General features: G+C 39.4%; 1 protein-coding gene across 1 annotated transcript in view; it reads left to right on the top strand.

The window, feature by feature from the left end:
• Positions 1-23,023, top strand: part of csf1ra (colony stimulating factor 1 receptor, a) — a 60,937-nt gene that overhangs the window by 33,642 nt on the left and 4,272 nt on the right. Inside the window, exons 10-20 of the mRNA XM_062045953.1 lie at positions 2,506-2,705; positions 2,807-2,898; positions 2,971-3,097; positions 4,791-4,895; positions 5,019-5,129; positions 5,196-5,349; positions 8,694-8,776; positions 8,850-8,953; positions 9,210-9,332; positions 14,734-14,845; positions 14,919-15,018. Coding sequence (XP_061901937.1) covers positions 2,506-2,705; positions 2,807-2,898; positions 2,971-3,097; positions 4,791-4,895; positions 5,019-5,129; positions 5,196-5,349; positions 8,694-8,776; positions 8,850-8,953; positions 9,210-9,332; positions 14,734-14,845; positions 14,919-15,018 — 1,311 coding nt within the window. The remainder of the gene's footprint in view (positions 1-2,505; positions 2,706-2,806; positions 2,899-2,970; positions 3,098-4,790; positions 4,896-5,018; positions 5,130-5,195; positions 5,350-8,693; positions 8,777-8,849; positions 8,954-9,209; positions 9,333-14,733; positions 14,846-14,918; positions 15,019-23,023) is intronic.

The raw sequence follows: 23,023 nt of genomic DNA, 5'->3' as shown, positions 1-23,023 counted from the left end.
GCTAATGTGTTAATCATTTCACACATAAGTCGCTCCTGAGTATAAGTCGCACCCCCGGCCAAACTATGAAAAAAACTGCGACTTATAGCCCGAAAAATACGGTACTACATTGGGGAAGTGTACCAGACAACTTTAACCCAGCAGACTGATAGACTAAGGCCCAATTAGAATACTACTCTTTCCCTCTCGACTTCACCCTTAACATTTGGTTTTGCGTGTTCACATCAATCAAGTAGTGTTCGATTTTGCAGGTAAGAGGGGAGGGCCAAGTCTTAGGGCCGCACGGCCCTCGAAACAGGATCTCATCTTTTTTGCTAATTTCAGACAAAATATTTTTTTTTTTTTTTTTTTACTCCAACAAATGTATTTTTGATAGTGTGAAATATCTACCTGAAGTCAGGGTTGTTTTTAGGCAGAAAAATATGGCAACTGTAAGTGAGATGGTGGAAGTAGTACCAATTATATTCTCCAGTATTTTGGAAATTCATGAATACTGTAAAAACTGGAAATTTGGGGGGGTTAAAAAAATGCCAAGTTTTATTGTCCAAATCAAGACAAATGTTTTAATGGTGGAATGACTGAAATTAGTCGAAAAATGTGAGAGGAGTAGTCGAAAGAAAAAAAAAAGGCAAAAAAACATTAACATTATGATTTACCCTAAAACCGGGCAACGTTTGTTGAAAGAGCCTGCATGCCCTGAAAGTGCTGAACGTTTTGACGCTTGAACGGGATCAATCGGAAGAACGTTTCGGGAGTTAGAGGCGGACGAAAAACGCTACGGAAGAATATTAACAAATAGATTAATTTTGGTGTAGAATAATATAGTGTGAATGCCTTGCAGTGGCACATACAGTTGATAGACAGTTGTGATGGCCAAACAGATCATGAGTTGTTGACAGTCGGCCTCCTTAATTTGCCACACGTTGAAGCGTTGAAAGTGACATTAAGGCCTCCTGTGATTGGATACTCACTTGTGACTCACAAGTGAGTATATGAAATGTGAACGCAGAAAGTGCTTTGCAAATCAACTGAACCGCACCGGAGACATTTGTAGTTTTTTTAACCCACGATGGTCAAAAGAGAGCAAAACGTGGATTCGGTTGCGGATAAATACTTGCAAGACCATTTTTCTGTCTTGCCTTTGGTGAGGGCGGTCGCATTTTTCTCCGCTCCCTCCTTCCCTGCTTGCTCTCTTCGTTTTTGTCTTGTCTGAACTTTTTTGAAGCCTCTTTCTTTGTGCTGTCCTCAAATCTAAACATCAAACATGGATATGGTCAGCTGGACTCTCGACGCAATTGACAAAGTCTTTTCGACAAGGAAAAGAGGTTCGGGGGAGCCTGGCTGCCCTGATGGAACCATTGCTGCGGGGTACGTGAGAGACTCCTGGGATGAATGGAGAATCATGTGCCTCTCAGTTCTTTCCATCGAGGACGTGGAAGACATTTACCTATTTGGAACCGTGATCGCGGGGCACCTGCTGATTGGGCTGGGCATTGCTCTGGTGTATCGTCAAATTCGGAAGACGATGGCAGCCACTCAAGGAGCCCAACGGCTGTTCGTAGCAATGGAAGGTTTGGGCCGGGCTGTGGGAACACAGACTGTGGCAATTTCTGAACTGAATCGCAAAATGGATCACATCATGGAGAAGTTTGCTGAGAAGGAGAATTGAATTGAATTTGAGAGAAACCAGCACGGACACATAGAGCAGGCAAGTCATTGTTTTGACTGCTCGAAGAAAACAACATCCTAATCTACGATTTGACTCCCTCGAATGGCCTTGACGCTATCAGGAACAGGCTGTTCTGAAAAACACCTCCGAGGACACCTCAATGATGGACGCTTTTGACCTCCCTTTTTCTCAATAACACCTGGTGTCGAACTCTGAGATCAGCCCCAGTCCACAAAAACATTTCAACATCACACCCAAGTTAATTGGGCATACATGCACGCACCCGCCCCTTTCCCCAACCAACGCCTTCACCACTGCTTGTTTGCGAGTTTGTTGTGACTAAATGTAACGTGTTTATGTTTGCATTGCAAATGAGGTTTTTTCCCTTGAACTCAATCCGGACCCCCTCTTGTGGATCCAGCCTTTGACTGATATTGTTTTACTCTTCCCCCCTTTCCCAATATCACCTTTTTTTTAAGGAGCGCCGTAAAAATGGCTGCACCGTCGGTGGTCTCGTCTTGTCTCCCTGTAACGTATGTCTGCTCTTAGTGGGACTGTGCCGAAAATATACTTTTCTGTTCTAATGTGTCTTGTGCATGTTAAGAATTGACAATAAATTGTCTTGAATCTTTAAGAAGGTCATTTCAAGAGAAGCTAGATCTCGTGAGACAAGGTCGGTCGACCCCCTGAGTGAGCTAACATTTCCTAGCCGGTGAAATGGTTTGTCTACTACTTTCAATCTAATCCACCAACTTACAGCTTTCGATGTGCCTTCTCCTTCTCATGAGAAGATATCAAACAGGCGATCTAACCATAGACATATTTCCTTGCGGCAGGTGCAACGAAAGCAATACAGGGATGCAGATGGCCATCCCACTGCAGGCTCAGACAGTGGAGGTCCAGAGGGAGGAGTACGGGGCTGTGGAGGTGGAGAGCGTCCTGACCGTAGGACCGTCCAGTCGGAGGATGACAGTCGAGTGTGTGGCCTTTAACCTCGTCGGAGTCGGCAGCGACACGTTCGCCATGGAAGTTTCTGGTTTGTTTGTTTTTTGAATATATTATTCTGTTGGTGATGTCGAAATAAATGACTTTCATAAAAGTGGGTCACTTAAATCTGATCTTTCTGTGGTTTTGCAGATAAACTTTTCACTTCCACCTTGACTGGATCAGCAGGCATTCTATCCATCCTCCTCGTGCTTCTGGTGTTTCTTCTCTACAAATACAAGCAGGTAGAGATCAGTTAACAGCATGAGAGAATCCGAACACAAAATTGAATGAGAACTGCTGCCTCCCTTGACCAGAAACCCAGGTATGAGATCCGATGGAAGATCATTGAGGCGAGGGATGGCAATAACTATACCTTCATTGACCCCACGCAGCTGCCCTACAACGATAAATGGGAGTTCCCAAGAGACAAGCTCAAGCTGGGTTTGTAGCATTTAAAACAAATAATGAAATAATACAATAAAAACCCAGTAAGGAATCTACAAACCCCGTTTCCATATGAGTTGGGAAATTGTGTTAGATGTAAATATAAACGGAATACAATGATTTGCAAATCCTTTTCAAGCCATATTCAGTTGAATATGCTACAAAGACAACATATTTCATGTTCAAACTTAAAACATTTTTTTTTTTTGCAAATAATCATTAACTTTAGAATTTGATGGCAGCAACACGTGACAAAGAAGTTGGGAAAGGTGGCAATAAATACTGATAAAGTTGAGGAATGCTCATCAAACACTTATTTGGAACATCCCACAGGTGAACAGGCTAATTGGGAACAGGTGGGTGCCATGATTGGCTATAAAAGTAGATTCCATGAAATGCTCAGTCATTCACAAACAAGGATGGGGCGAGGGTCACCACTTTGTCAACAAATGCCTGACAAAATTGTTGAACGGTTTAAGAACAACCTTTCTCAAGCAGCTATTGCAAGGAATTTAGGGATTTCACCATCTACGCTCCGTAATATCATCAAAGGGTTCAGAGAATGTGGAGAAATCACTGCACGTAAGCAGCTAAGCCCGTGACCTTCCATCCCTCAGGCTGTACTGCATCAACAAGCCACATCAGTGTGTAAAGGATATCACCACATGGGCTCAGGAACACTTCAGAAACCCACTGTCAGTAACTACAGTTGGTCGCTACATCTGTAAGTGCAAGTTAAAACTCTCCTATGCAAGGCGAAAACCGTTTATCAACAACACCCAGAAACGCCGCCGGCTTCGCTGGGCTTGAGCTCATCTAAGATGGACTGATACAAAGTGGAAAAGTGTTCTGTGGTCTGACGAGTCCACATTTCAAATTGTTTTTGGAAACTGTGGACGTCGTGTCCTCCGGACCAAAGAGGAAAAGAACCATCCGGATTGTTATAGGCGCAAAGTGTAAAAGGCAGCATGTGTGATGGTATGGGGGTGTATTAGTGGCCAAGACATGGGTAACTTACACATCTGTGAAGGCACCATTAATGCTGAAAGGTACATACAGCTTTTGGAGCAACATATGTTGCCATCCAAGCAACGTTATCATGGACGCCCCTGCTTATTTCAGCAAGACAATGCCAAGCCACGTGTTACATCAACGTGGCTTCATAGTAAAAGAGTGCGGGTACTAGACTGGCCTGCCTGTAGTCCAGACATTGAAAATGTGTGGCAGCTAAAATAGCAGAAGGGAGACCCCCGGACTGTTGAACAACTTAAGCTGTACATCAAGCAAGAATGGGAAAGAATTCCACTTCAAAAATGTGTCTCCTCACTTCCCAAACCTTTACTGAGTGTTGTTAAAAGGAAAGGCCATGTAACACAGTGGTGAACATGCCCTTTCCCAACTACTTTGGCACGTGTTGCAGCCATGAAATTCTAAGTTAATTATTATTTGCAAAAAAAACAAAGTTTATGAGTTTGAACATCAAATATGTTGTCTTTGTAGCATATTCAACTGAATATGGCTTGAAAAGGATTTGCAAATCATTGTATTCCGTTTATATTTACATCTAACACCATTTCATATGGAAACGGGGTTTGTAATAGTCAAACCTAAATATTAGTTACCACTGCACTAAATAATGAGATCTACATCAAAATGTTTGGTCCATATTTGTACGTTTTTGTCCAAACAGGCAAGATCTTGGGTGCCGGAGCGTTTGGAAAAGTGGTGGAGGCCACAGCGTACGGTCTGGGAGAGGAAGACAACGTGTTGCGTGTGGCGGTGAAAATGTTAAAAGGTTTGATTGTGAACAGTTAAATGGTTCCAGATCATTTGATGAATGCATTGCTGCAAAGTCACAGGCAAAACAACATTTCCATGTGATCAGGAGGATGCTAATGTGTTGTGTTTCGCTTTGAAGCCAGCGCACATTCCGACGAGAGTGAAGCGCTGATGTCAGAGCTGAAGATCCTGAGTCACTTGGGACACCACCAGAACATTGTCAACCTGCTGGGAGCCTGCACCTTTGGAGGTATAACACGCGGTTGTGTCAGATACGCACATACCTGGATGCTGACGTACATGCGGGCCCCTCCAGGACCGGTGCTGGTCATCACGGAGTACTGCAGCTTGGGCGACCTGCTCAACTTCCTCCGCCAGAAAGCAGAGACCTTTGTGAGCTTTGTCATGAACATCGCGGAGAACTCCAACGACTACCAGAACGTCTGCAAGCAGAAATATTTCATCAGAAGGTACATGATAAATCAAGCTGTCACACAGAGATGATGTCACCATCAGTGCGACTTATCATTTAAAATATGTCATACAGTGGCAATTATTCTGAACACAATAGGGCAGGGGAAGTGGGTTTTGCGTGTCAAACTTCAGTATCACGGCATTTCCATTAGTATACACGACCCATTTTGCTGACTAAACTAAGCTAAAACCATTCATTTAACTGACTCCCTGCAGAAGCCCCTAACAGGGGAAAGTGACACAAAAAAACAGGCAGAGTGATTGGGTTTTTAAAAAGAGAAATTGTCAGACAAAAGGATTTTAAAGCTTTTTCCTAATGATTTTCTCAGTGGGAATGAATGGAAATACAGTGGAACCTCCATTTACAAACTTAATTGGTTCTTGAAGATGGATGTAAACCGAAAAGTTTGTATAGTGAAGCAGCGTTCACCATAAGAAACTATGTAAACATGAATTATTGCTTCTGAAGAAAAGTATTTTAGTTAAAAAATTAAATAAAAAAAGCACATTTTGAAGACACTATATTGTGTGTGTGTGTGTGTGTGTGTGTGTGTGTGTGTGTGTGTGTGTGTGTGTGTGTGTGTGTGTGTGCATATTGGGAAATTGTGTTAGATATAAATATAAACAGAATACAATGATTTGCAAATCCTTTTCAAGCCATATTCAGTTGAATATGCTACAAAGACAACATATTTCATGTTCAAACTGATCAACTTTTTTTTTTGTGCAAATAATCATTAACTTTATAATTTGATGGCAGCAACACGTGACAAAGAAGTTGGGAAAGGTGGCAATAAATACTGATAAAGTTGAGGAATGCTCATCAAACACTTACTTGGAACATCCCACAGGTGAACAGGCTAATTGGGAACAGGTGGGTGCCATGATTGGGTATAAAAGTAGATTCCATGAAATGCTCAGTCATTCACAAACAAGGATGGGGCGAGGGTCACCACTTTGTCAACAAATGCCTGAGCAAATTGTTGAACAGTTTAAGAAAAACCTTTCTCAAGCAGCTATTGCAAGGAATTGAGGGATTTCACCATCTACGCTCCGTAATATCATCAAAGGGTTCAGAGAATGTGGAGAAATCACTGCACGTAAGCTCACACTGCTCAAGCGTCCTCTGCGCACGGCAAATCTATGCCACGCACAAAATCAAATAAAAAATAAGCGCATAACAATTTTCGACACACGGACACGACAGAGAAAACAGTTTTCCACATCATTGTTCAAATATTGTAACATCAGTCGAGACGCTTTGAGGACACGAATTCCATCCATCACTTTACTGAGCAAAACTCTTTATTGTCGGCCATGAACACATCACCAAAACATTAGTTAAAAAAAAAAGATATCTAGCAAAAGTGGTCATATTCTGCAGTACAAACCAGACCAAAAGCAACTTTGTTATATCAACAGCACCCGCTCGCTCTTTCTCACTTGCGCCAACACATGCACATATGGCACTTAGCCAGTGATGCGTTTACAGCCACACAAAAAGTTGGACAACTCCAACACCACACATAAAGTGTCATTCCAGGTGGTTACACTATGATTTACCAATCAAATGTGTGCTTATTCTAGTGTCATTTATTAGGAATCTTCATTTATAAATATGAATCATGAAATGCTGTTAGTATATTAAATAAATACTAATAAAAATATATTTTTTACAAACAGGAAGTTGCTGGAATGTACACATGATCCCCTGCTTACATCTCATTGTGCAACATGTGAATGTTTGAATGGGAACTAAATGCAATGTCTGAAAGGGGTACCCAGTGTTTCCCATAAACTGCCAAGATACCTGTGGCGGTGGGGGCGTGGCTATGGGCGTGGTCACCATGACATCATCACAGGGGCGTGGCGAAGTTGGTAGAGTGGCCGTGCCAGCAATCGGACGGTTGCTGATTACTGGGGTTCAATCCCCACCTTCTACCATCCTAGTCACGTCCGTTGTGTCCTTGGGCAAGACACTTCACCCTTGCTCCTGATGGCTGCTGGTTAGCGCCTTGCATGGCAGCTCCCGCCATCAGTGTGTGAATGTGTGTGTGAATGTGTGAATGTGGAAATACTGTCAAAGCGCTTTCAGTACCTTGAAGGTAGAAAAGCGCTATACAAGTATAACCCATTTATCATTTATTTATTATTATCGAGTAATTTGCATAATTTACTACAATGATATGATTTTCTCTAAAAAGGCTCAAAAAATGTACACTACCATTCAAAAGTTTGGGGTCACATGTAAATGTCCTTATTTTTGAAGGAAAAGCACTGTACTTTTCAATGAAGATAACTTTAAACTAGTCTTAACTTTAAAGAAATACACTCTATACATTGCTAATGTGGTAAATGACTATTCTAGCTGCAAATGTCTGCTTTTTGGTGCAATATCTACATAGGTGTATAGAGGCCCATTTCCAGCAACTATCACTCCAGTGTTCTAATGGTACAATGTGTTTGCTCATTGGCTCAGAAGGCTAATTGATGATTAGAAAACCCTTGTGCAATCATGTTCACACATCTGAAAACACTTTAGCTCGTTACAGAAGCTACAAAACTGACCTTCCTTTGAGCAGATTGACTTTCTGGAGCATCACATTTGTGGGGTCAATTAAACGCTCAAAATGGCCAGAAAAAGAGATTTTTCATCTGAAACTCCACAGTCTATTCTTGTTCTTAGAAATGAAGGCTATTCCACTAAATTATTTGGGTGACCCCAAACTTTTGAACAGTAGTGTATACTTACTAATTAATAATAATAGTTTTGTTTTAAACGTCCATCCATCCATCCATTTTACAATATAATTACAACACTTTATGTACATATTTATATACAGATTTGAACAATAAGTTATTCACTGAAATATATTTATTAATTGTAGTTCTTACAAAAAATATATCTTATAAAAATATAAAAGCTAAAATGTCTCTTAAAGCTCTGCCCCTTTAATTAGTGCATACTAAATAATTGAACTTTAGCCTACTTCTACAAGCATATTATTTACCAGCAACATAAAGTGAGACAGAGGCAGAGGTGTCCTGCCACAGTCAGTAACAAATAAACAGAACACCGTAGTGGTGGTAGATAGACACAGAGCTTCATCAAACATCTGATCCACTGAGTGTAGTGTGACTCTGGTGTAGCCACAGTGTGCACGTCTGGCCTCCACTCAACGCTCAGGGAGTTTGGGCCTTTGCTCACACACATGAACAATTAGAGGGAACATTGCACATGGTCAATATTACTTTGACCTCGGACGTCTATTGAAAGTTTGTACATGATGAAAAAGGAATGTGCTTTACAAGTTGAATAATTGACTGCCCCCTCCAACAGTGACAGCGGGATCTCCAGTGCGTCTTCAAGCAGCTACTTGGAGATGAGACCCTCTCAGCCAGAAAACAACGAGCCTGTACAAAGTACGTTTCACTCGTCTTACCAGCAACCAACAGAGGTCGATAACTTCATTGACGTAATGAGATTCATGTCTAGACTGCGAGTGCGAGGAGACTGGCGAATGGCCTTTGGACATGGACGATCTGTTGAGGTTTTCCTATCAAGTGGCTCAAGGCTTGGACTTCTTGGCAGCCAGAAATGTAAGTGTGGTAATCAGGACAACATGTAGTGACACAACGTGCAGATAGTGTGTTATCTGTGTCTGATTGAGCTTTTTAGGTCAACATTCTCAATTATTCATGTATCTTGAAAGTGTCGTTTCTTTCAAAAAGGGGTCAGTTTTAGTCCGTTATTTATCCATGGATTGGGTTACTGGTACAAGCTGAATTCTGTGTTTGATTCCAATCCTTCATGTGGTGTTGAAGTCAATGAGCCACGCTGCTCTCCTGTCCACAGTGTATCCACAGAGACGTGGCGGCCAGAAACGTCCTTTTGACCAACCATCGATTAGCCAAGATTTGTGACTTTGGCCTGGCGCGTGACATCATGAACGACTCCAACTACGTGGTGAAGGGAAATGTAAGTACTGCAGTGTTTCCCATAAACTGCCAAGATACCTGTGGCGGTGGGGGCGTGGTCACCATGACATCATCGAGTAATTTGCATAATTTACTACAATGATTTGATTTTCTCTAAAAAGGCTCAAAAAATGTATACTTACTAATTAATAATAACAGTTTTGTTTTAAACGCCCATCCATCCATCCATTTTACAATATAATTACAACACTTTATGTACATATTTATATACAGATTTGAACAATAAGTTATTCACTGAAATATATTTATTAATTGTGGTTCTTACAAAAAATATATCTTATAAAATATAAAAGTTAAAATGTCTCTTAAAGCTCTGCCCCTTTAATTAGTGCATACTAAATAATTTAACTTTAGCCTACTACTACAACCATATTATTTACCAGCAACATAAAGTGAAACAGAGGCAGAGGTGTCCTGCCACAGTCAGTAACAAATAAACAGAAAACAGTAGTGGTGGTAGATAGACACAGAGCTTCATCAAACATCTGATCCACTGAACGAAGAGCTCCAAAAATCTTGAACTTTAGACTGCCATCAGTTTTACTCCCTCCACTTAACCATGTGTTTCCTACTGCCTGCAGACTTTGCACCCTTTGTTATATACACATGTTGTGTTTCTAATATAAATACATTTAATAAAGTCAAATACAAATAAGGCAACAAGAGAAGTATCCTACACTTCTCTTTTGTAAAGTAAATCTGAACAGCCAATATGGGCATCTACATCTACTATATGATTTGCCTGAGAAGCTGGACAGGACACAAAAAAAAAAAATATATTATTATTATTATTTTTTTTTAATTAAATTTTTTATTTTTTTAAAATTTGTGGCGGACGTAATTCTTTCGTGGCGGGCCGCCACAAATAAATGAATGTGTGGGAAACCCTGTACTGGAACACTTACAGTATCTGAGTACAAGCAAGCATCCTTCTCAAGTGACAGAGTCATGGCAACAAACCATTGAAATACTTCTAGAATAGTCAGAGTAGAGCTTGTTTTGACGTAGCAAACTGTGAATATCCGCATTCATCCATTTGTTGAATCGATTGCAACTGGAATGTTCAGATAATCTTAGAAGACGTTTTGCTTCTCATCAGAGCAGTCTTCATCAGTTGCATGCTCACAGACTTGCATAGGACAGCTCTAGTCTGAGAGGCTGGTGCCTGATCTAAAGTTAAGTTCGTTAGGAATCTTCATTGTCCTTGCACAAGCACACACGGTACACCAGTTCAATGACGTTTAGGCACGGTTCTTATCCTGCAGAACAAGTAAATAATAAGTACATTAAACGATAAATCTGAAATATATAAAAACATTGACAGCAGATTATTGCACCGGTTATTTCACAAATAACCTGAAATGACACATTACACAGTCACATGTTTTTTTCTAACAAGACCATTGATTGATTGATTGAAACTTTTATTAGTAGATTGCACAGTACAGTACATATTCCGTACAATTGACCACTAAATGGTAACACCCCAATAAGTTTTTCAACTTGTTTAAGTCGGGGTCCACGTAATCAAGTCATGGTATTATCACTATGGCCCGGTTATAAAAACTGTCCCTCATTCTGTACAAGTATTGAAGTTAGTGAAGTGCAAGAACACTGATTTTCTTTTGGATCCTGTGGATAATGCATATGTTTAAGAGCTATTTCTTTATTCATAATCATGTTTGAATCAGCTCATAAACATCTGGTCAAACGCAACAATCCGATACCGGGTCAATTTCATGCCGGTGTTGGCGATACCGATCTGACAATTATGTACCTAATTTGTCTGCTGAATTAAAAAAGTTGTGTATTTCAAATAACATAGCATGAATAATACAGATATGTATTGTTATTATTTATAATATATTTATTACATTGTATGTATTTATTATCATTATTTATTATTGTATATTCGTTTATTTCAAACTTTGATGTATCTTGAAGTAGTGGTGTGAATAAGAATGTAGCCAATCTAATACAACAGAAAAAAAAAACAGGACAAAATCGTATACGGTACACAAAAAATGTGTTTCAAAGCATAACAAAAGGAAAAAAGTAACATAATAAAAGCATAAAAATAACTGAATTGATAATAACTACTATTAGAATAAAAAGTAAGTCAAAACGTGAAAATACTGAACACGTAAACAAAAACATTCAACATTGACACATGGTGTCATTTACAAGTTTAGCTACTTTTTTACTGTGTTCCTGTTAATGATACCGTATTTTTCGGACTATAAGTCGCAGTTTTTTTCATAGTTTGGCCGGGGGTGCGACTTATACTCAGGAGCGACTTATGTGTGAAATTATTAACACATTAGCGTCAAATATCAAATAATATTATTGATGTCATTCACGTAAGAGACTAGACGTATAAGATTTCATGGGATTTAGCGATTAGGAGTGACAGATTGTTTGGTAAACGTATAGCATGTTCTATATGTTATAGTTATTTGAATGACTCTTACCATAATATGTGAGGTTAACATAGCAGTTGGTTATTTATGCCTCATATAACGTACACTTATTCAGCCTGTTGTTCACTATTCTTTACACATTTTAAATTGCCTTTCAAATGTCTATTCTTGCTGTTGGCTTTTAGCAAATACATTTCCCCCAAAAATGTGATTTATACTCCAGTGTGACTTATATATGTTTTTTTCCCTCTTTATTATGCATCTTCAGCCGGTGTGACTTATACTCCGGAGCGACTTATACTCCGAAAAATACGGTAAACATTATCTCAAATAACTTAAGTATCAAAAATATTGATATTTTGATTTTAGAATCAATATTAGAGCAGAAATATCTGGTATCGGCGGTATCGATATTTCAATATCGATCCGCACATCAATAATTGAAGTATGGATTTAATATCCATCAAAAATAAAAACAGGAAAAGTGCTCTACTTTGCAATGTCACTTTAAATCCCTCAAACCCCAATTTAAAATGTATGTATATAGCCCTTCATTACAAGTCTCTCAAAGGGCTGCACAAACCACAACGACATCCCGTGATCTAAACCCGCATCCGGACAAGGAAAAAACATCAAAAGACCCCAGCAGGGAAACAGAAGAAAGCTTGAGAGGGGACAGATGTAGGGACCACCCTTCCAGGGGGATCAGCTGCAATGGACGTGGACTGGGTACAATTATTGAGTTGTTACATAAATAGATCATGTGGAAGTCTACTTCACGCCAACAGATAGTCTTAGGGGGATCTTCTCCTGGGCTCAGCCAGGTCAGCCCACAGCTGTGCCTGGAAAAGGGGTCACCAGTCAGACTGGTACCTCCTCGGAAATGATCCGTGGCCACCTGGTATCCCCTCCAGTTCGGAGAGGGGGGAAAGGTGGCAGATCAAACTGGTCTAAAAAGTCTAAAAATAATACATTATGTTTCCCTCAATTAAACCCTAGCAGTCCCAGACCATGACAGTCCCAGACCATGACGCTATTACAAACCCTGTTTCCATATGAGTTGGGAAATTGTGTTAGATGTAAATATAAACGGAATACAATGATTTGCAAATCCTTTTCAAGCCATATTCAGTTGAATATGCTACAAAGACAACATATTTCATGTTCAAACTCATAAACTTTATTATTTTTTTGCAAATAATAATGAACTTAGAATTTCATGGCTGCAACACGTGCCAAAGTAGTTGGGAAAGGGCATGTTCACCACTGTGTTACATGGCCTTTCCTTTGAACAACACTCAGTAAAGGTTTGGGAAGTGAGGAGACACATTTTTGAAGTGGAATTCTTTCCCATTCTTGCTTGATGTACAGCTTAAGTTGTTCAACAGTCCGGGGGTCTCCCTTCTCACATTGCAGGTGCCACACATTTTCAATGGGAGACAGGTCTGGACTACAGGCAGGCCAGTCTAGTACCCGCACTCTTTTACTATGAAGCCACGTTGATGTAACACGTGGCTTGGCATTGTCTTGCTGAAATAAGCAGGGGCGTCCATGGTAACGTTGCTTGGATGGCAACATATGTTGCTCCAAAAGCTGTATGTACCTTTCAGCATTAATGGTGCCTTCACAGATGTGTAAGTTACCCATGTCTTGGCCACTAATACACCCCCATACCATCACACATGCTGCCTTTTACACTTTGCGCCTAGAACAATCCGGATGGTTCTTTTCCTGGTCCGGAGGACACGACGTCCACAGTTTCCAAAAACAATTTGAAATGTGGACTCGTCAGACCACAGAACACTTTTCCACTTTGCATCAGTCCATCTTAGATGAGCTCAGGCCCAGCGAAGCCGACGGCGTTTCTGGGTGTTGTTGATAAACGGTTTTCGCCTTGCATAGGAGAGTTTTAACTTGCACTTACAGATGTAGCGACCAACTGTAGTTACTGACAGTGGCTTTCTGAAGTGTTCCTGAGCCCATGTGGTGATATCCTTTACACACTGATGTGGCTTGTTGATGCAGTACAGCCTGAGGGATGGAAGGTCACGGGCTTAGCTGCTTACGTGCAGTGATTTCTCCACATTCTCTGAACCCTTTGATGATATTACGGAGCGTAGATGGTGAAATCCCTAAATTCCTTGCAATAGCTGCTTGAGAAAGGTTGTTCTTAAACTGTTCAACAATTTGCTCAGGCATTTGTTGACAAAGTGGTGACCCTCGCCCCATCCTTGTTTGTGAATGACTGAGCATTTCATGGAATCTACTTTTATAGCCAATCATGGCACCCACCTGTTCCCAATTAGCCTGTTCACCTGTGGGATGTTCCAAATAAGTGTTTGATGAGCATTCCTCAACTTTATCAGTATTTATTGCCACCTTTCCCAACTTCTTTGTCACGTGTTGCTGCCATCAAATTCTAAAGTTAATGATTATTTGCAACAAAAAAAATGTTTTATGAGTTTGAACATGAAATATGTTGTCTTTGTAGCATATTCAACTGAATATGGCTTGAAAAGGATTTGCAGATTATTTTATTCCGTTTATATTTACATCTAACACCATTTCCCAACTCATATGGAAACGGGGTTTGTAGAAATATAATGAAGCACCTTCATATTTCTGGTATGGTAAAACCTTGACAACTTTTATGACGACCCCACATATTTAAGAATCGGAATTGAGAATTGTGAGGAACCAAAATCGAAGTGTGGAATCGAAACCAGAGTCGTTCAAATTGGAACCTCTTTTGGACTGTAGGCAGGACATGTTTTCTTGGTCCTCACCTGTTCAGCCAACAACGGTTGTGTGGTGACTCACTTTCAGTCATCTGCAACTGCAACACAGGCGACTCTAAAGTATATCCACATTTCGCTTCCCTTGAGAAAATAAAAAGTATGAGGTGTACTAATGAGATACTTATGTCAGCTCTCTTGGAACTTGTTTCTTGTCCCTTTGAAGGCGCGTCTGCCGGTGAAGTGGATGGCTCCAGAGAGCATCTTTGACTGCGTCTACACGGTCCAGAGTGACGTCTGGTCCTATGGAATCCTCCTGTGGGAGATCTTCTCCTTGGGTGAGAGTACACACATTTAGTCACATTCTTCTCTATGACGCTTTCGTGCTCAAATGTTGACGTGCTCCATCAGGGAAAAGTCCTTACCCCAGCATTGCTGTGGACTCCAGGTTCTACAAGATGGTGAAACGTGGCTACCAGATGTGTCAGCCAGACTTTGCGCCACCTGAGATGTAAGCCATTAGTTCCTTCCTCTTAACCTAGCAGCGGGCGGTTGGTGAGATGCACAGATGAAGTGCATCCGAAAAGTATTCACAGCGCTTCACTTTTTCCACATTTGTTTGTTACGGCCTCATTCCAAAATGGGAAAACATGTTTTTGTCCTCAAAATTTTACAGACAACGCCACATAACGAAAATGTGCAAATTTATTAAAACTAAAAAACAAAACTAAACAATCACACGTACATACACTACCGTTCAAAAGTTCGCATCCACCATAGAAGAAAATATTTGTGTTTATGGATGACTTTCAGCGGCTACAAAGGCATCCAAAACGGTTCTGTACATTTCTGCAATATGTACAAGAAGCCGGCGGCGTTTCTGGGTGTTGTTGATAAATGGCTTTCGCTTTGCAGAGTACAGTTTTAACTTGCACTTACAGATGTAGCAACCAACTGTAGTTACTGACAGTGGTTTTCTGAAGTGTCCCTGAGCCGATGTGGTGATATCCTTTACACGCTGATGTCGCTTTTTGATGCAGTACCGCCTGAAGGATGGAAGGTCACGGGCATACAATGTTGGTTTTCAGCCTGGCTGCTTACGTGCAGTGATATCTCCACATTCTCTGAACCTTTTGATGATATTACGGAGCGTAGATGGTGAAATCCCTAAATTATTTGCAATAGCTGCTTGAGAAATGTTGTTTTTAAACAATTTGCTCACGCATTTGTTCACAAAGTGGTCACCCTCGCCCTATATATATATATATATATATATATATATATATATATATATATATATATATATATATATATATATATATATATATATATATATATATATACATGTATGTATATATGTACACTAGCGTTCAAAAGTTTGGGGTCACATGTAAATGTGGTTATTTTTGAAGGAAAAGCACTGTACTTTTCAATGAAGATAACTTTAAACTAGTCTTAACTTTACAGAAATACACTCTATACATTGCTAATGTGGTAAATGACTATTCTAGCTGCAAATGTCTGCTTTTTGGTGCAATATCTACATAGGTGTATAGAGGCCCATTTCCAGCAACTATCACTCCAGTGTTCTAATGGTACAATGTGTTTGCTCATTGGCTCAGAAGGCTAATTGATGATTAGAAAACCCTTGTGCAATCATGTTCACACATCTGAAAACACTTTAGCTCGTTACAGAAGCTACAAAACTGACCTTCCTTTGAGCAGATTGACTTTCTGGAGCATCACATTTGTGGGCTCAATTAAACGCTCAAAATGGCCAGAAAAAGAGAACTTTCATCTGAAACTCCACAGTCTATTCTTGTTCTTACAAATGAAGGCTATTCCACTAAATTGTTTGGGTGACCCCAAACTTTTGAACGGTAGTGTAAGTATTCACAGCCTTTGCTCAATACTTGGTTGATGCACCTTTGGCAGCAGTCTTTTTGAATACGATGCCACAATCTTGGCACACCTATCTTTGGGCAGTTTCGCCCATTCCTTTTCGCAGCACCTCTCAAACTCTATCAGGTTGGATGGGAATGTGGTTGTCATCCAGGATGTCTCTGTACATTCCTGCATTCATCTTTCCCTCTATTATGACTAATTGCCGAAAACCATCCCCACAGCATGATGCTGCCACCACCATGCTTCACTGGAGAGATGGTATTGTCCTGGTGATGAGCGGTGCCTGGTTTCCTCCAAACATGATGCCTGGCATTCACGCCAAAGACTTCAATCTTTGTCTCATCAGACCAGAGAATTTAGTTTCTCATGCTCTGAGAGTCTTTCAGGTGCATGTTGGCAAACTTTTTACTATGAAATGGCTTCCGTCTGGCCACTCCACCATTCAGGCCTGATTGGTGGATTGCTGCAGAGATGGTTGTCCTTCTGGAAGGTTCTCCTCTCTCCACAGAGGAATGCTGTAGATCTCACAGAGTGACCATCAGGTTCTTGGTCACCTCGCTGACTAGACTAAGATGAATGCAGTAATGTGCAGAAACATCCTGGATAAAAACTAACACTTCCCATCCAAACTGATGGTGCTTGAAAAGTGCTGCAAAGAGAAGTAGGTGAAAGCTTGTGGCATCGTATTCAAAAAAGACTTGAGGCCATAATTGTTGCCAAAGGTGCATCAACATTGTATTGTGCAAAGGTTGCGAGTACTTACACTGCAACAACTAAATAGGTTAAATATGTCAAATAAGGGTGATATTTGCTTATTTTTTGTCTGATAAGATAATTCTTCTCACTAAGCAGATTTTATGTTTTACTTGTTTTAAGTGTTTTGCTCCTAAATGATGTCAGTAAGATATTACAGCTTGTTGCTGAGATTTGATGAGCTATATTGAGTAAAACATGCTTGAAACTAGAATATCAAGTGTTGCAAAGCTGTGTCATCAACACTCACAAGTAGAAAACTACTTTTTTAAAGTCATCATTTCTTACTTTAAGCATGAAAAAAAAAATCATGATGCCGAGCGCATATCATTATGTCAAGATAATGGCACTAGCATTTACTTCATTTAAGAATATTTTTCAACATATTGAGCAAAAAGGTCTCTTTTTTTTCTACCAAGAAAAGTGCACTTGTTATTAGTGAGAATATACTTATTTTAAGCTATTTTGGGTTCATTGAGGTTAGCTAATTTGACTTGTTTTGGAAAGTCTTGACAAGCCACATTTTCTTGTTCTATTGGCAGATAATTTTGCTTAGTTCAAGTAAAATACCCCTCATTTTTGTATTTTTGTTTTTTTTTTGAACACTGATTTTTTTTGTTTTTTTTTGTTCAAGTTGCAAAACAAGAGGTAAAACTTTTTTTACATAGTTATTATGGGGTATTGTGGGTATAAGTTTGAGGACAAAAAATGATGTATTCTATTTTGGAATAAGGCTGTAACATAAAATGTGGAACAAGTGAAGAGACGTGAATACTTTCCAGATGCATTATAGATACATAGAAGTGATGATATTTGATGGGCGTTTATATAAGGAGTGCACAAAAAAATCGATTTACACTCAAGTTCTTATTCATCTCGATAATAAATCCATTCATAATTGTAAAAAAACTATTTAAAAAAAATTAGGGATGTCAGATAATATCGGACTGTTAAATGTCGGCTGATAAATGCTCGGCTGAATGAATGAATGAATGAATGAATGAAAAAATCGGCTGATAAATGCTTTGAAATTTAATATCGGAAATTATCGGTATCGGTTCCAAAATTATCAGTATCGGTTTCAAAAAGTAAAATGTATGACTTTTTAAAAGGCCGCTGTGTACACGGCCGTAGGGAGAAGTACAAAACGCCAATAAACCTTAAAGGCACTGCCTTTGCGTGCTGGTCCAGTCACATAATATCTACGGCTTTTCACACACACAAGTGAATGCACAGCATACTTAGTCAACAGCCGTACAGGTCACACTGAGGGTGGCCGTATAAACAACTTTAACACTGTTACAAATATGCACCACACTGTGAACCCACACCAAACAAGAATGACAAACACATTTCGGGAGAACATCCGCACCATAACACAACATAAACACAACAGAACATATACCCAGAACCCCTTGCAGCACTAACTCTTCCGGGACACTACAATATACCCCCCCCCCACCTCAACCTCCTCCCTGAGAGAGCATGTCCCAAATTCCAAGCTGCTGTTTTGAGGCATGTTAGAAAAAATAATGCACTTTGTGACTTCAATAATAAATATGGCAGTGCCATGTTGGCATTTTTTTCCCATAACTTGAGTTGATTTATTTTGTAAAACCTTGTTACATTGTTTAATGCATCCAGCGGGGCATCACAACAAAATGAGGCATAATAATGTGTTCATTCCACCACTGTATATATCGGTATCGGTTGATATCGGAATCGGTAGTTAAGAGTTGGACAATATCGGATATCGGCAAAAAAGCCATTAAAAAAAATACATAAATTATTTATTTTTTTCTCTTTGTTTTTAAAAATAGGTTTTAGGCCAGAACGAGCGTTTCTAGCCTGTCACCTGTTTTGACAAGGTTTCAATATACTTATTATACAACATAATGCATTGCGAGAATCGTTTGAATCGAGAATCGATTATGAATCGAATCGTCACCCCAGGAATCGGAATTAGATTGGATCGTTAGGTGTGCGAAGATCCACACCTCTAGTTTGTGTCGGTGTATGGCCTGAATAACAACTGGGAGCTCCAGCATTCAGGAAAGAAAAGAGACCACTTGACAAAGTGCCCCCCCTCCCCCCCCCCCCTGCTGTGTGTCAGTGATTCGTCGCGGCTGTCACACCACCCCGGAATAATTGCGCCGTGGAAACGGTGCAGACTGAATGTGAGTCAGGGCCCGATCATCTGTTAGCCCTCTGTGAGTCAGGCCTCAGTTCTGCCTGTTAGCCACATGACCGCCGTGCTGCGAGGCCGTGGAACTGCTATTTCACGGCCAGCGGAACACAGACTGGTGCAGGGAACAAGTCTCTCTTGTGGAAGCACAAACACACTTCCTTGTACTTCTTATTTTCTACTTCCTGATTTGTGTGTAGACCGTGTATGGCAACACGGACACAATGATCGGACACGCTACAATATAGAGGAACTGGACCAGACGGCTTTAAGGACGCCAGCACGCCACCTGGCTGACAAAGTAGACTGATGGCCGCTTAATGAAACTCGCTACAAACTTTGTGGTGGAATGTCCGAATCTTAAACAGCAACAAAAGGGAATTTAGTACAAAAGTTTTATTTACCCATAATCAAATGGTACAAGGTTGGATTGAATTGCCATGCAAATAGACAACATCTCCGGAGACGTCGGATGAATCGAGAATCATGCGAATCATGCATAGACTTAGTCTACTTGGTTATTTATGTGTTTCTCTCGTGTGTCAAGGTCCAGTTGTTTTGGATCCTTGAATCTCTTAACTCAGGGGTGCCCACACTTTTTCTGCAGGCGAGCTACTTTTCAATTGATCAAGTCGTGGGGATCTACCTCATTCATATATATCATTTATATCTACTTATTTATGAAATATATGTTTTTGTTGACAAGTTAAAGGTGTTTAATGATAATACAAGCATGTTTAATACATAGTTAATATTGTTAACAAGTTAAAGGTGTTTAAAGATAATACAAGCATGTTTAACACATATAGTTAATATTGTTAATAAATTAAAGGTGTTTAATGATAATACAAGCATGTTTAACACATATAGTTAATATTGTTAACAAGTTAAAGGTGTTTAAAGATAATACTAGCATGTTTAACACATATAGTTAATATTGTTAACAAGTTAAAGGTGTTTAATGTTAATACAAGCATGTTTAACACATATAGTTAATATTGTTAACAAGTTAAAGGTGTTTAAAGATAATACTAGCATGTTTAACACATATAGTTAATATTGTTAACAAGTTAAAGGTGTTTAAAGATAATACAAGCATGTTTAACACATTTAGTTAATATTGTTAACAAGTTAAAGGTGTTTATTGATAATACAAGCATGTTTAACACATATAGTTAATATTGTTAACAAGTTAAAGGTGTTTAAAGATAATACAAGCATGTTTAACACATATAGTTAATATTGTTAACAAGTTAAAGGTGTTTAATGATAATACAAGCATGTTTAATACATATAGTTAATATTGTTAATAAATTAAAGGTGTTTAATGATAATACAAGCATGTTTAATACATATAGTTAATATTGTTAACAAGTTAAAGGTGTTTAAAGATAATACAAGCATGTTTAACACATATAGTTAATATTGTTAACAAGTTAATGTGTTTAAAGATAATACAAGCATGTTTAACACATATAGTTAATATTGTTAACAAGTTAAATGTGTTTAAGTGTTTAAAGATAATACAAACATGTTTAACACATATAGTTAATATTGTTAACAAGTTAAAGGTGTTTAAAGATAATGCAAGCATGTTTAACACATATAGATTCCTTTCTGTCATGAAGACAAGAATATAAGTTGGTGTATTACCTGATTGTGATGACTTGCATTGACAGGAATCAGACAGTTAGTGATGATAACGTCCACATTTTCAAATGGAGGAGAAAAAAAGTCGTCCTTTCTGTCCAATACCACATGAAAGTGCTTGCTTTTTGGCATCTTATTTGTCCAGCTTCCGTCCTCCTTTGTATACACTTTACAAGAAATACATTGGCGGCAAACCCCGTAGCTTGCTAGCTTGTGCACGCCAGCTTTCTGAGACTCTTATTTTGTTAGCGCAGGCAGGCTGAAGCAGCGCTTTTATTGTGCAACTGCGCAGTCGGTCTTTGGAGTTTTGACGACTGGTACGGCGCCAGAGTCTGTTGAAATAAAAAGTGTTTCTCGCCTTCCTGTCGGTCGTTTTTTCTTAATAATGAGCTGGCAGCAGCCAGCGTCATCTCAGAAGACCCTCGAGGTGCCGCGAATGTCAATCAAGTGACGGAAGTGACGTCGTAGTGAAGATTTATCATCGCTCCTTTTTAGGACTATTTTTTGAATGGCTGGCTGGCGATGGACTGACACACCCTCCGTGATCCACCGGTAGCTCGCGGTCGACGTAATGAGCACTCCTGCCTTAACCATAATAAACAATTCTGTACAATGGTCAGGCCGACTATACGTTCAAGTCTAACCCACATGTGCTCTTCCAATGGTACAGAATAGAAAAAAGAGAAACCAGCAGACATTCCACTACTTTTCGACCTCGCTCTCTTTCCGGACTTTGACAGACACAAAATATGGTACAAAGGTCAGAAATTCCACCACACATTTATGTGACGTTGAGAGGTGTATCTCATCAATCAGCGGTTCTTAACCTTTTTAACCCTTTTAGCCCACTCAAATAACACTCTTGATATCAATGCCATTCACTAATTGTATCTAACCTACTTGGAGCAACCTTGTCGAATGATATGAAGCCACGTGTGGATCACAAAGAGGGTTATTATCAAGGCTTAGGTCAGGCTGATTCCAAAAATAAGTACTAATCAAATGTACTGCAAAAAAAGGGACTCGTTAAAACCATGACAAATTGATTGCATCAGTGCTGGGGAAAAAATAACTACATTAACAATAAATGTCTTTTAACAGTGCAAATGAAAATACAGATTTATAATTTTAGTCAACATTTTTGCGCTTAAGAAAATGTTGTGACTTTAGCTCCAGCCTTGTTGGACATTGTCATTAAAGTTCAAGTTAAAGTAGCAATGATTGTCACACACACACACACACACACACACACACACACACACACACACACACACACACACACTAGGTGTGGCGGAATTATTCTCTGCATTTGACCCATCACCCTTGATCACTCCCCTGGGAGGTGAGGGGAGCAGTGAGCAGCAGTGATGGGAATCATTTTTGGTGATTTAACCCCCAATTCCAAGCCTTGATGCTGAGTGCCAAGCAGGGAGGTAATGGCTCCCATTTTTATAGTCTTTGGTATGACTCGGCCGGGATTTGAACTCACGACCTACCCATCTCAGGGTGGACTCTAACCCAGGGGTGGCCAAATTTTTTTCCACTGAGGGCCGCACACTGACAAATCAAAGCAAGCGGGGGCCATTTTGATATTTTTTTGTTTTAAAACCAATACAATATATGTATAACAAATATACATTCAGGCCTCCACTCAGGCTTGATCTCAGGGACCCCAAAGGGTTTTGGTCAAAAAAATATTACAAATGTGTCATTATACAGTATTATTATTTTTATTATTATTCAAGTTTTAAATCTCTAGATCAACATTAGGTCTATCTGTCAATAGAACTTTTTTAAAGATTTAAGTCGTATGCTCTTTTTGTCAAAGAAAACCCTGTTTTATGGAAAAAACACAAAATATGCATTATTTTCAGCCAATAACATTTTTAAGTGGAATATTTGAGATTATATAATAATTGGAGTCTTAAAAAGGTCAATAACTCATAACACTATTGATTTTAATTCATTAATTTTTTTTTGAGCGATGACACTTAAAAACAAATCACACTAAAATGATTGGGGA

This window comes from Entelurus aequoreus, linkage group LG04 (assembly GCF_033978785.1).
Source record: "Entelurus aequoreus isolate RoL-2023_Sb linkage group LG04, RoL_Eaeq_v1.1, whole genome shotgun sequence".
NCBI classification, from domain to species: domain Eukaryota; kingdom Metazoa; phylum Chordata; class Actinopteri; order Syngnathiformes; family Syngnathidae; genus Entelurus; species Entelurus aequoreus.
This window is presented reverse-complemented; position numbering and strand designations above follow the sequence as displayed.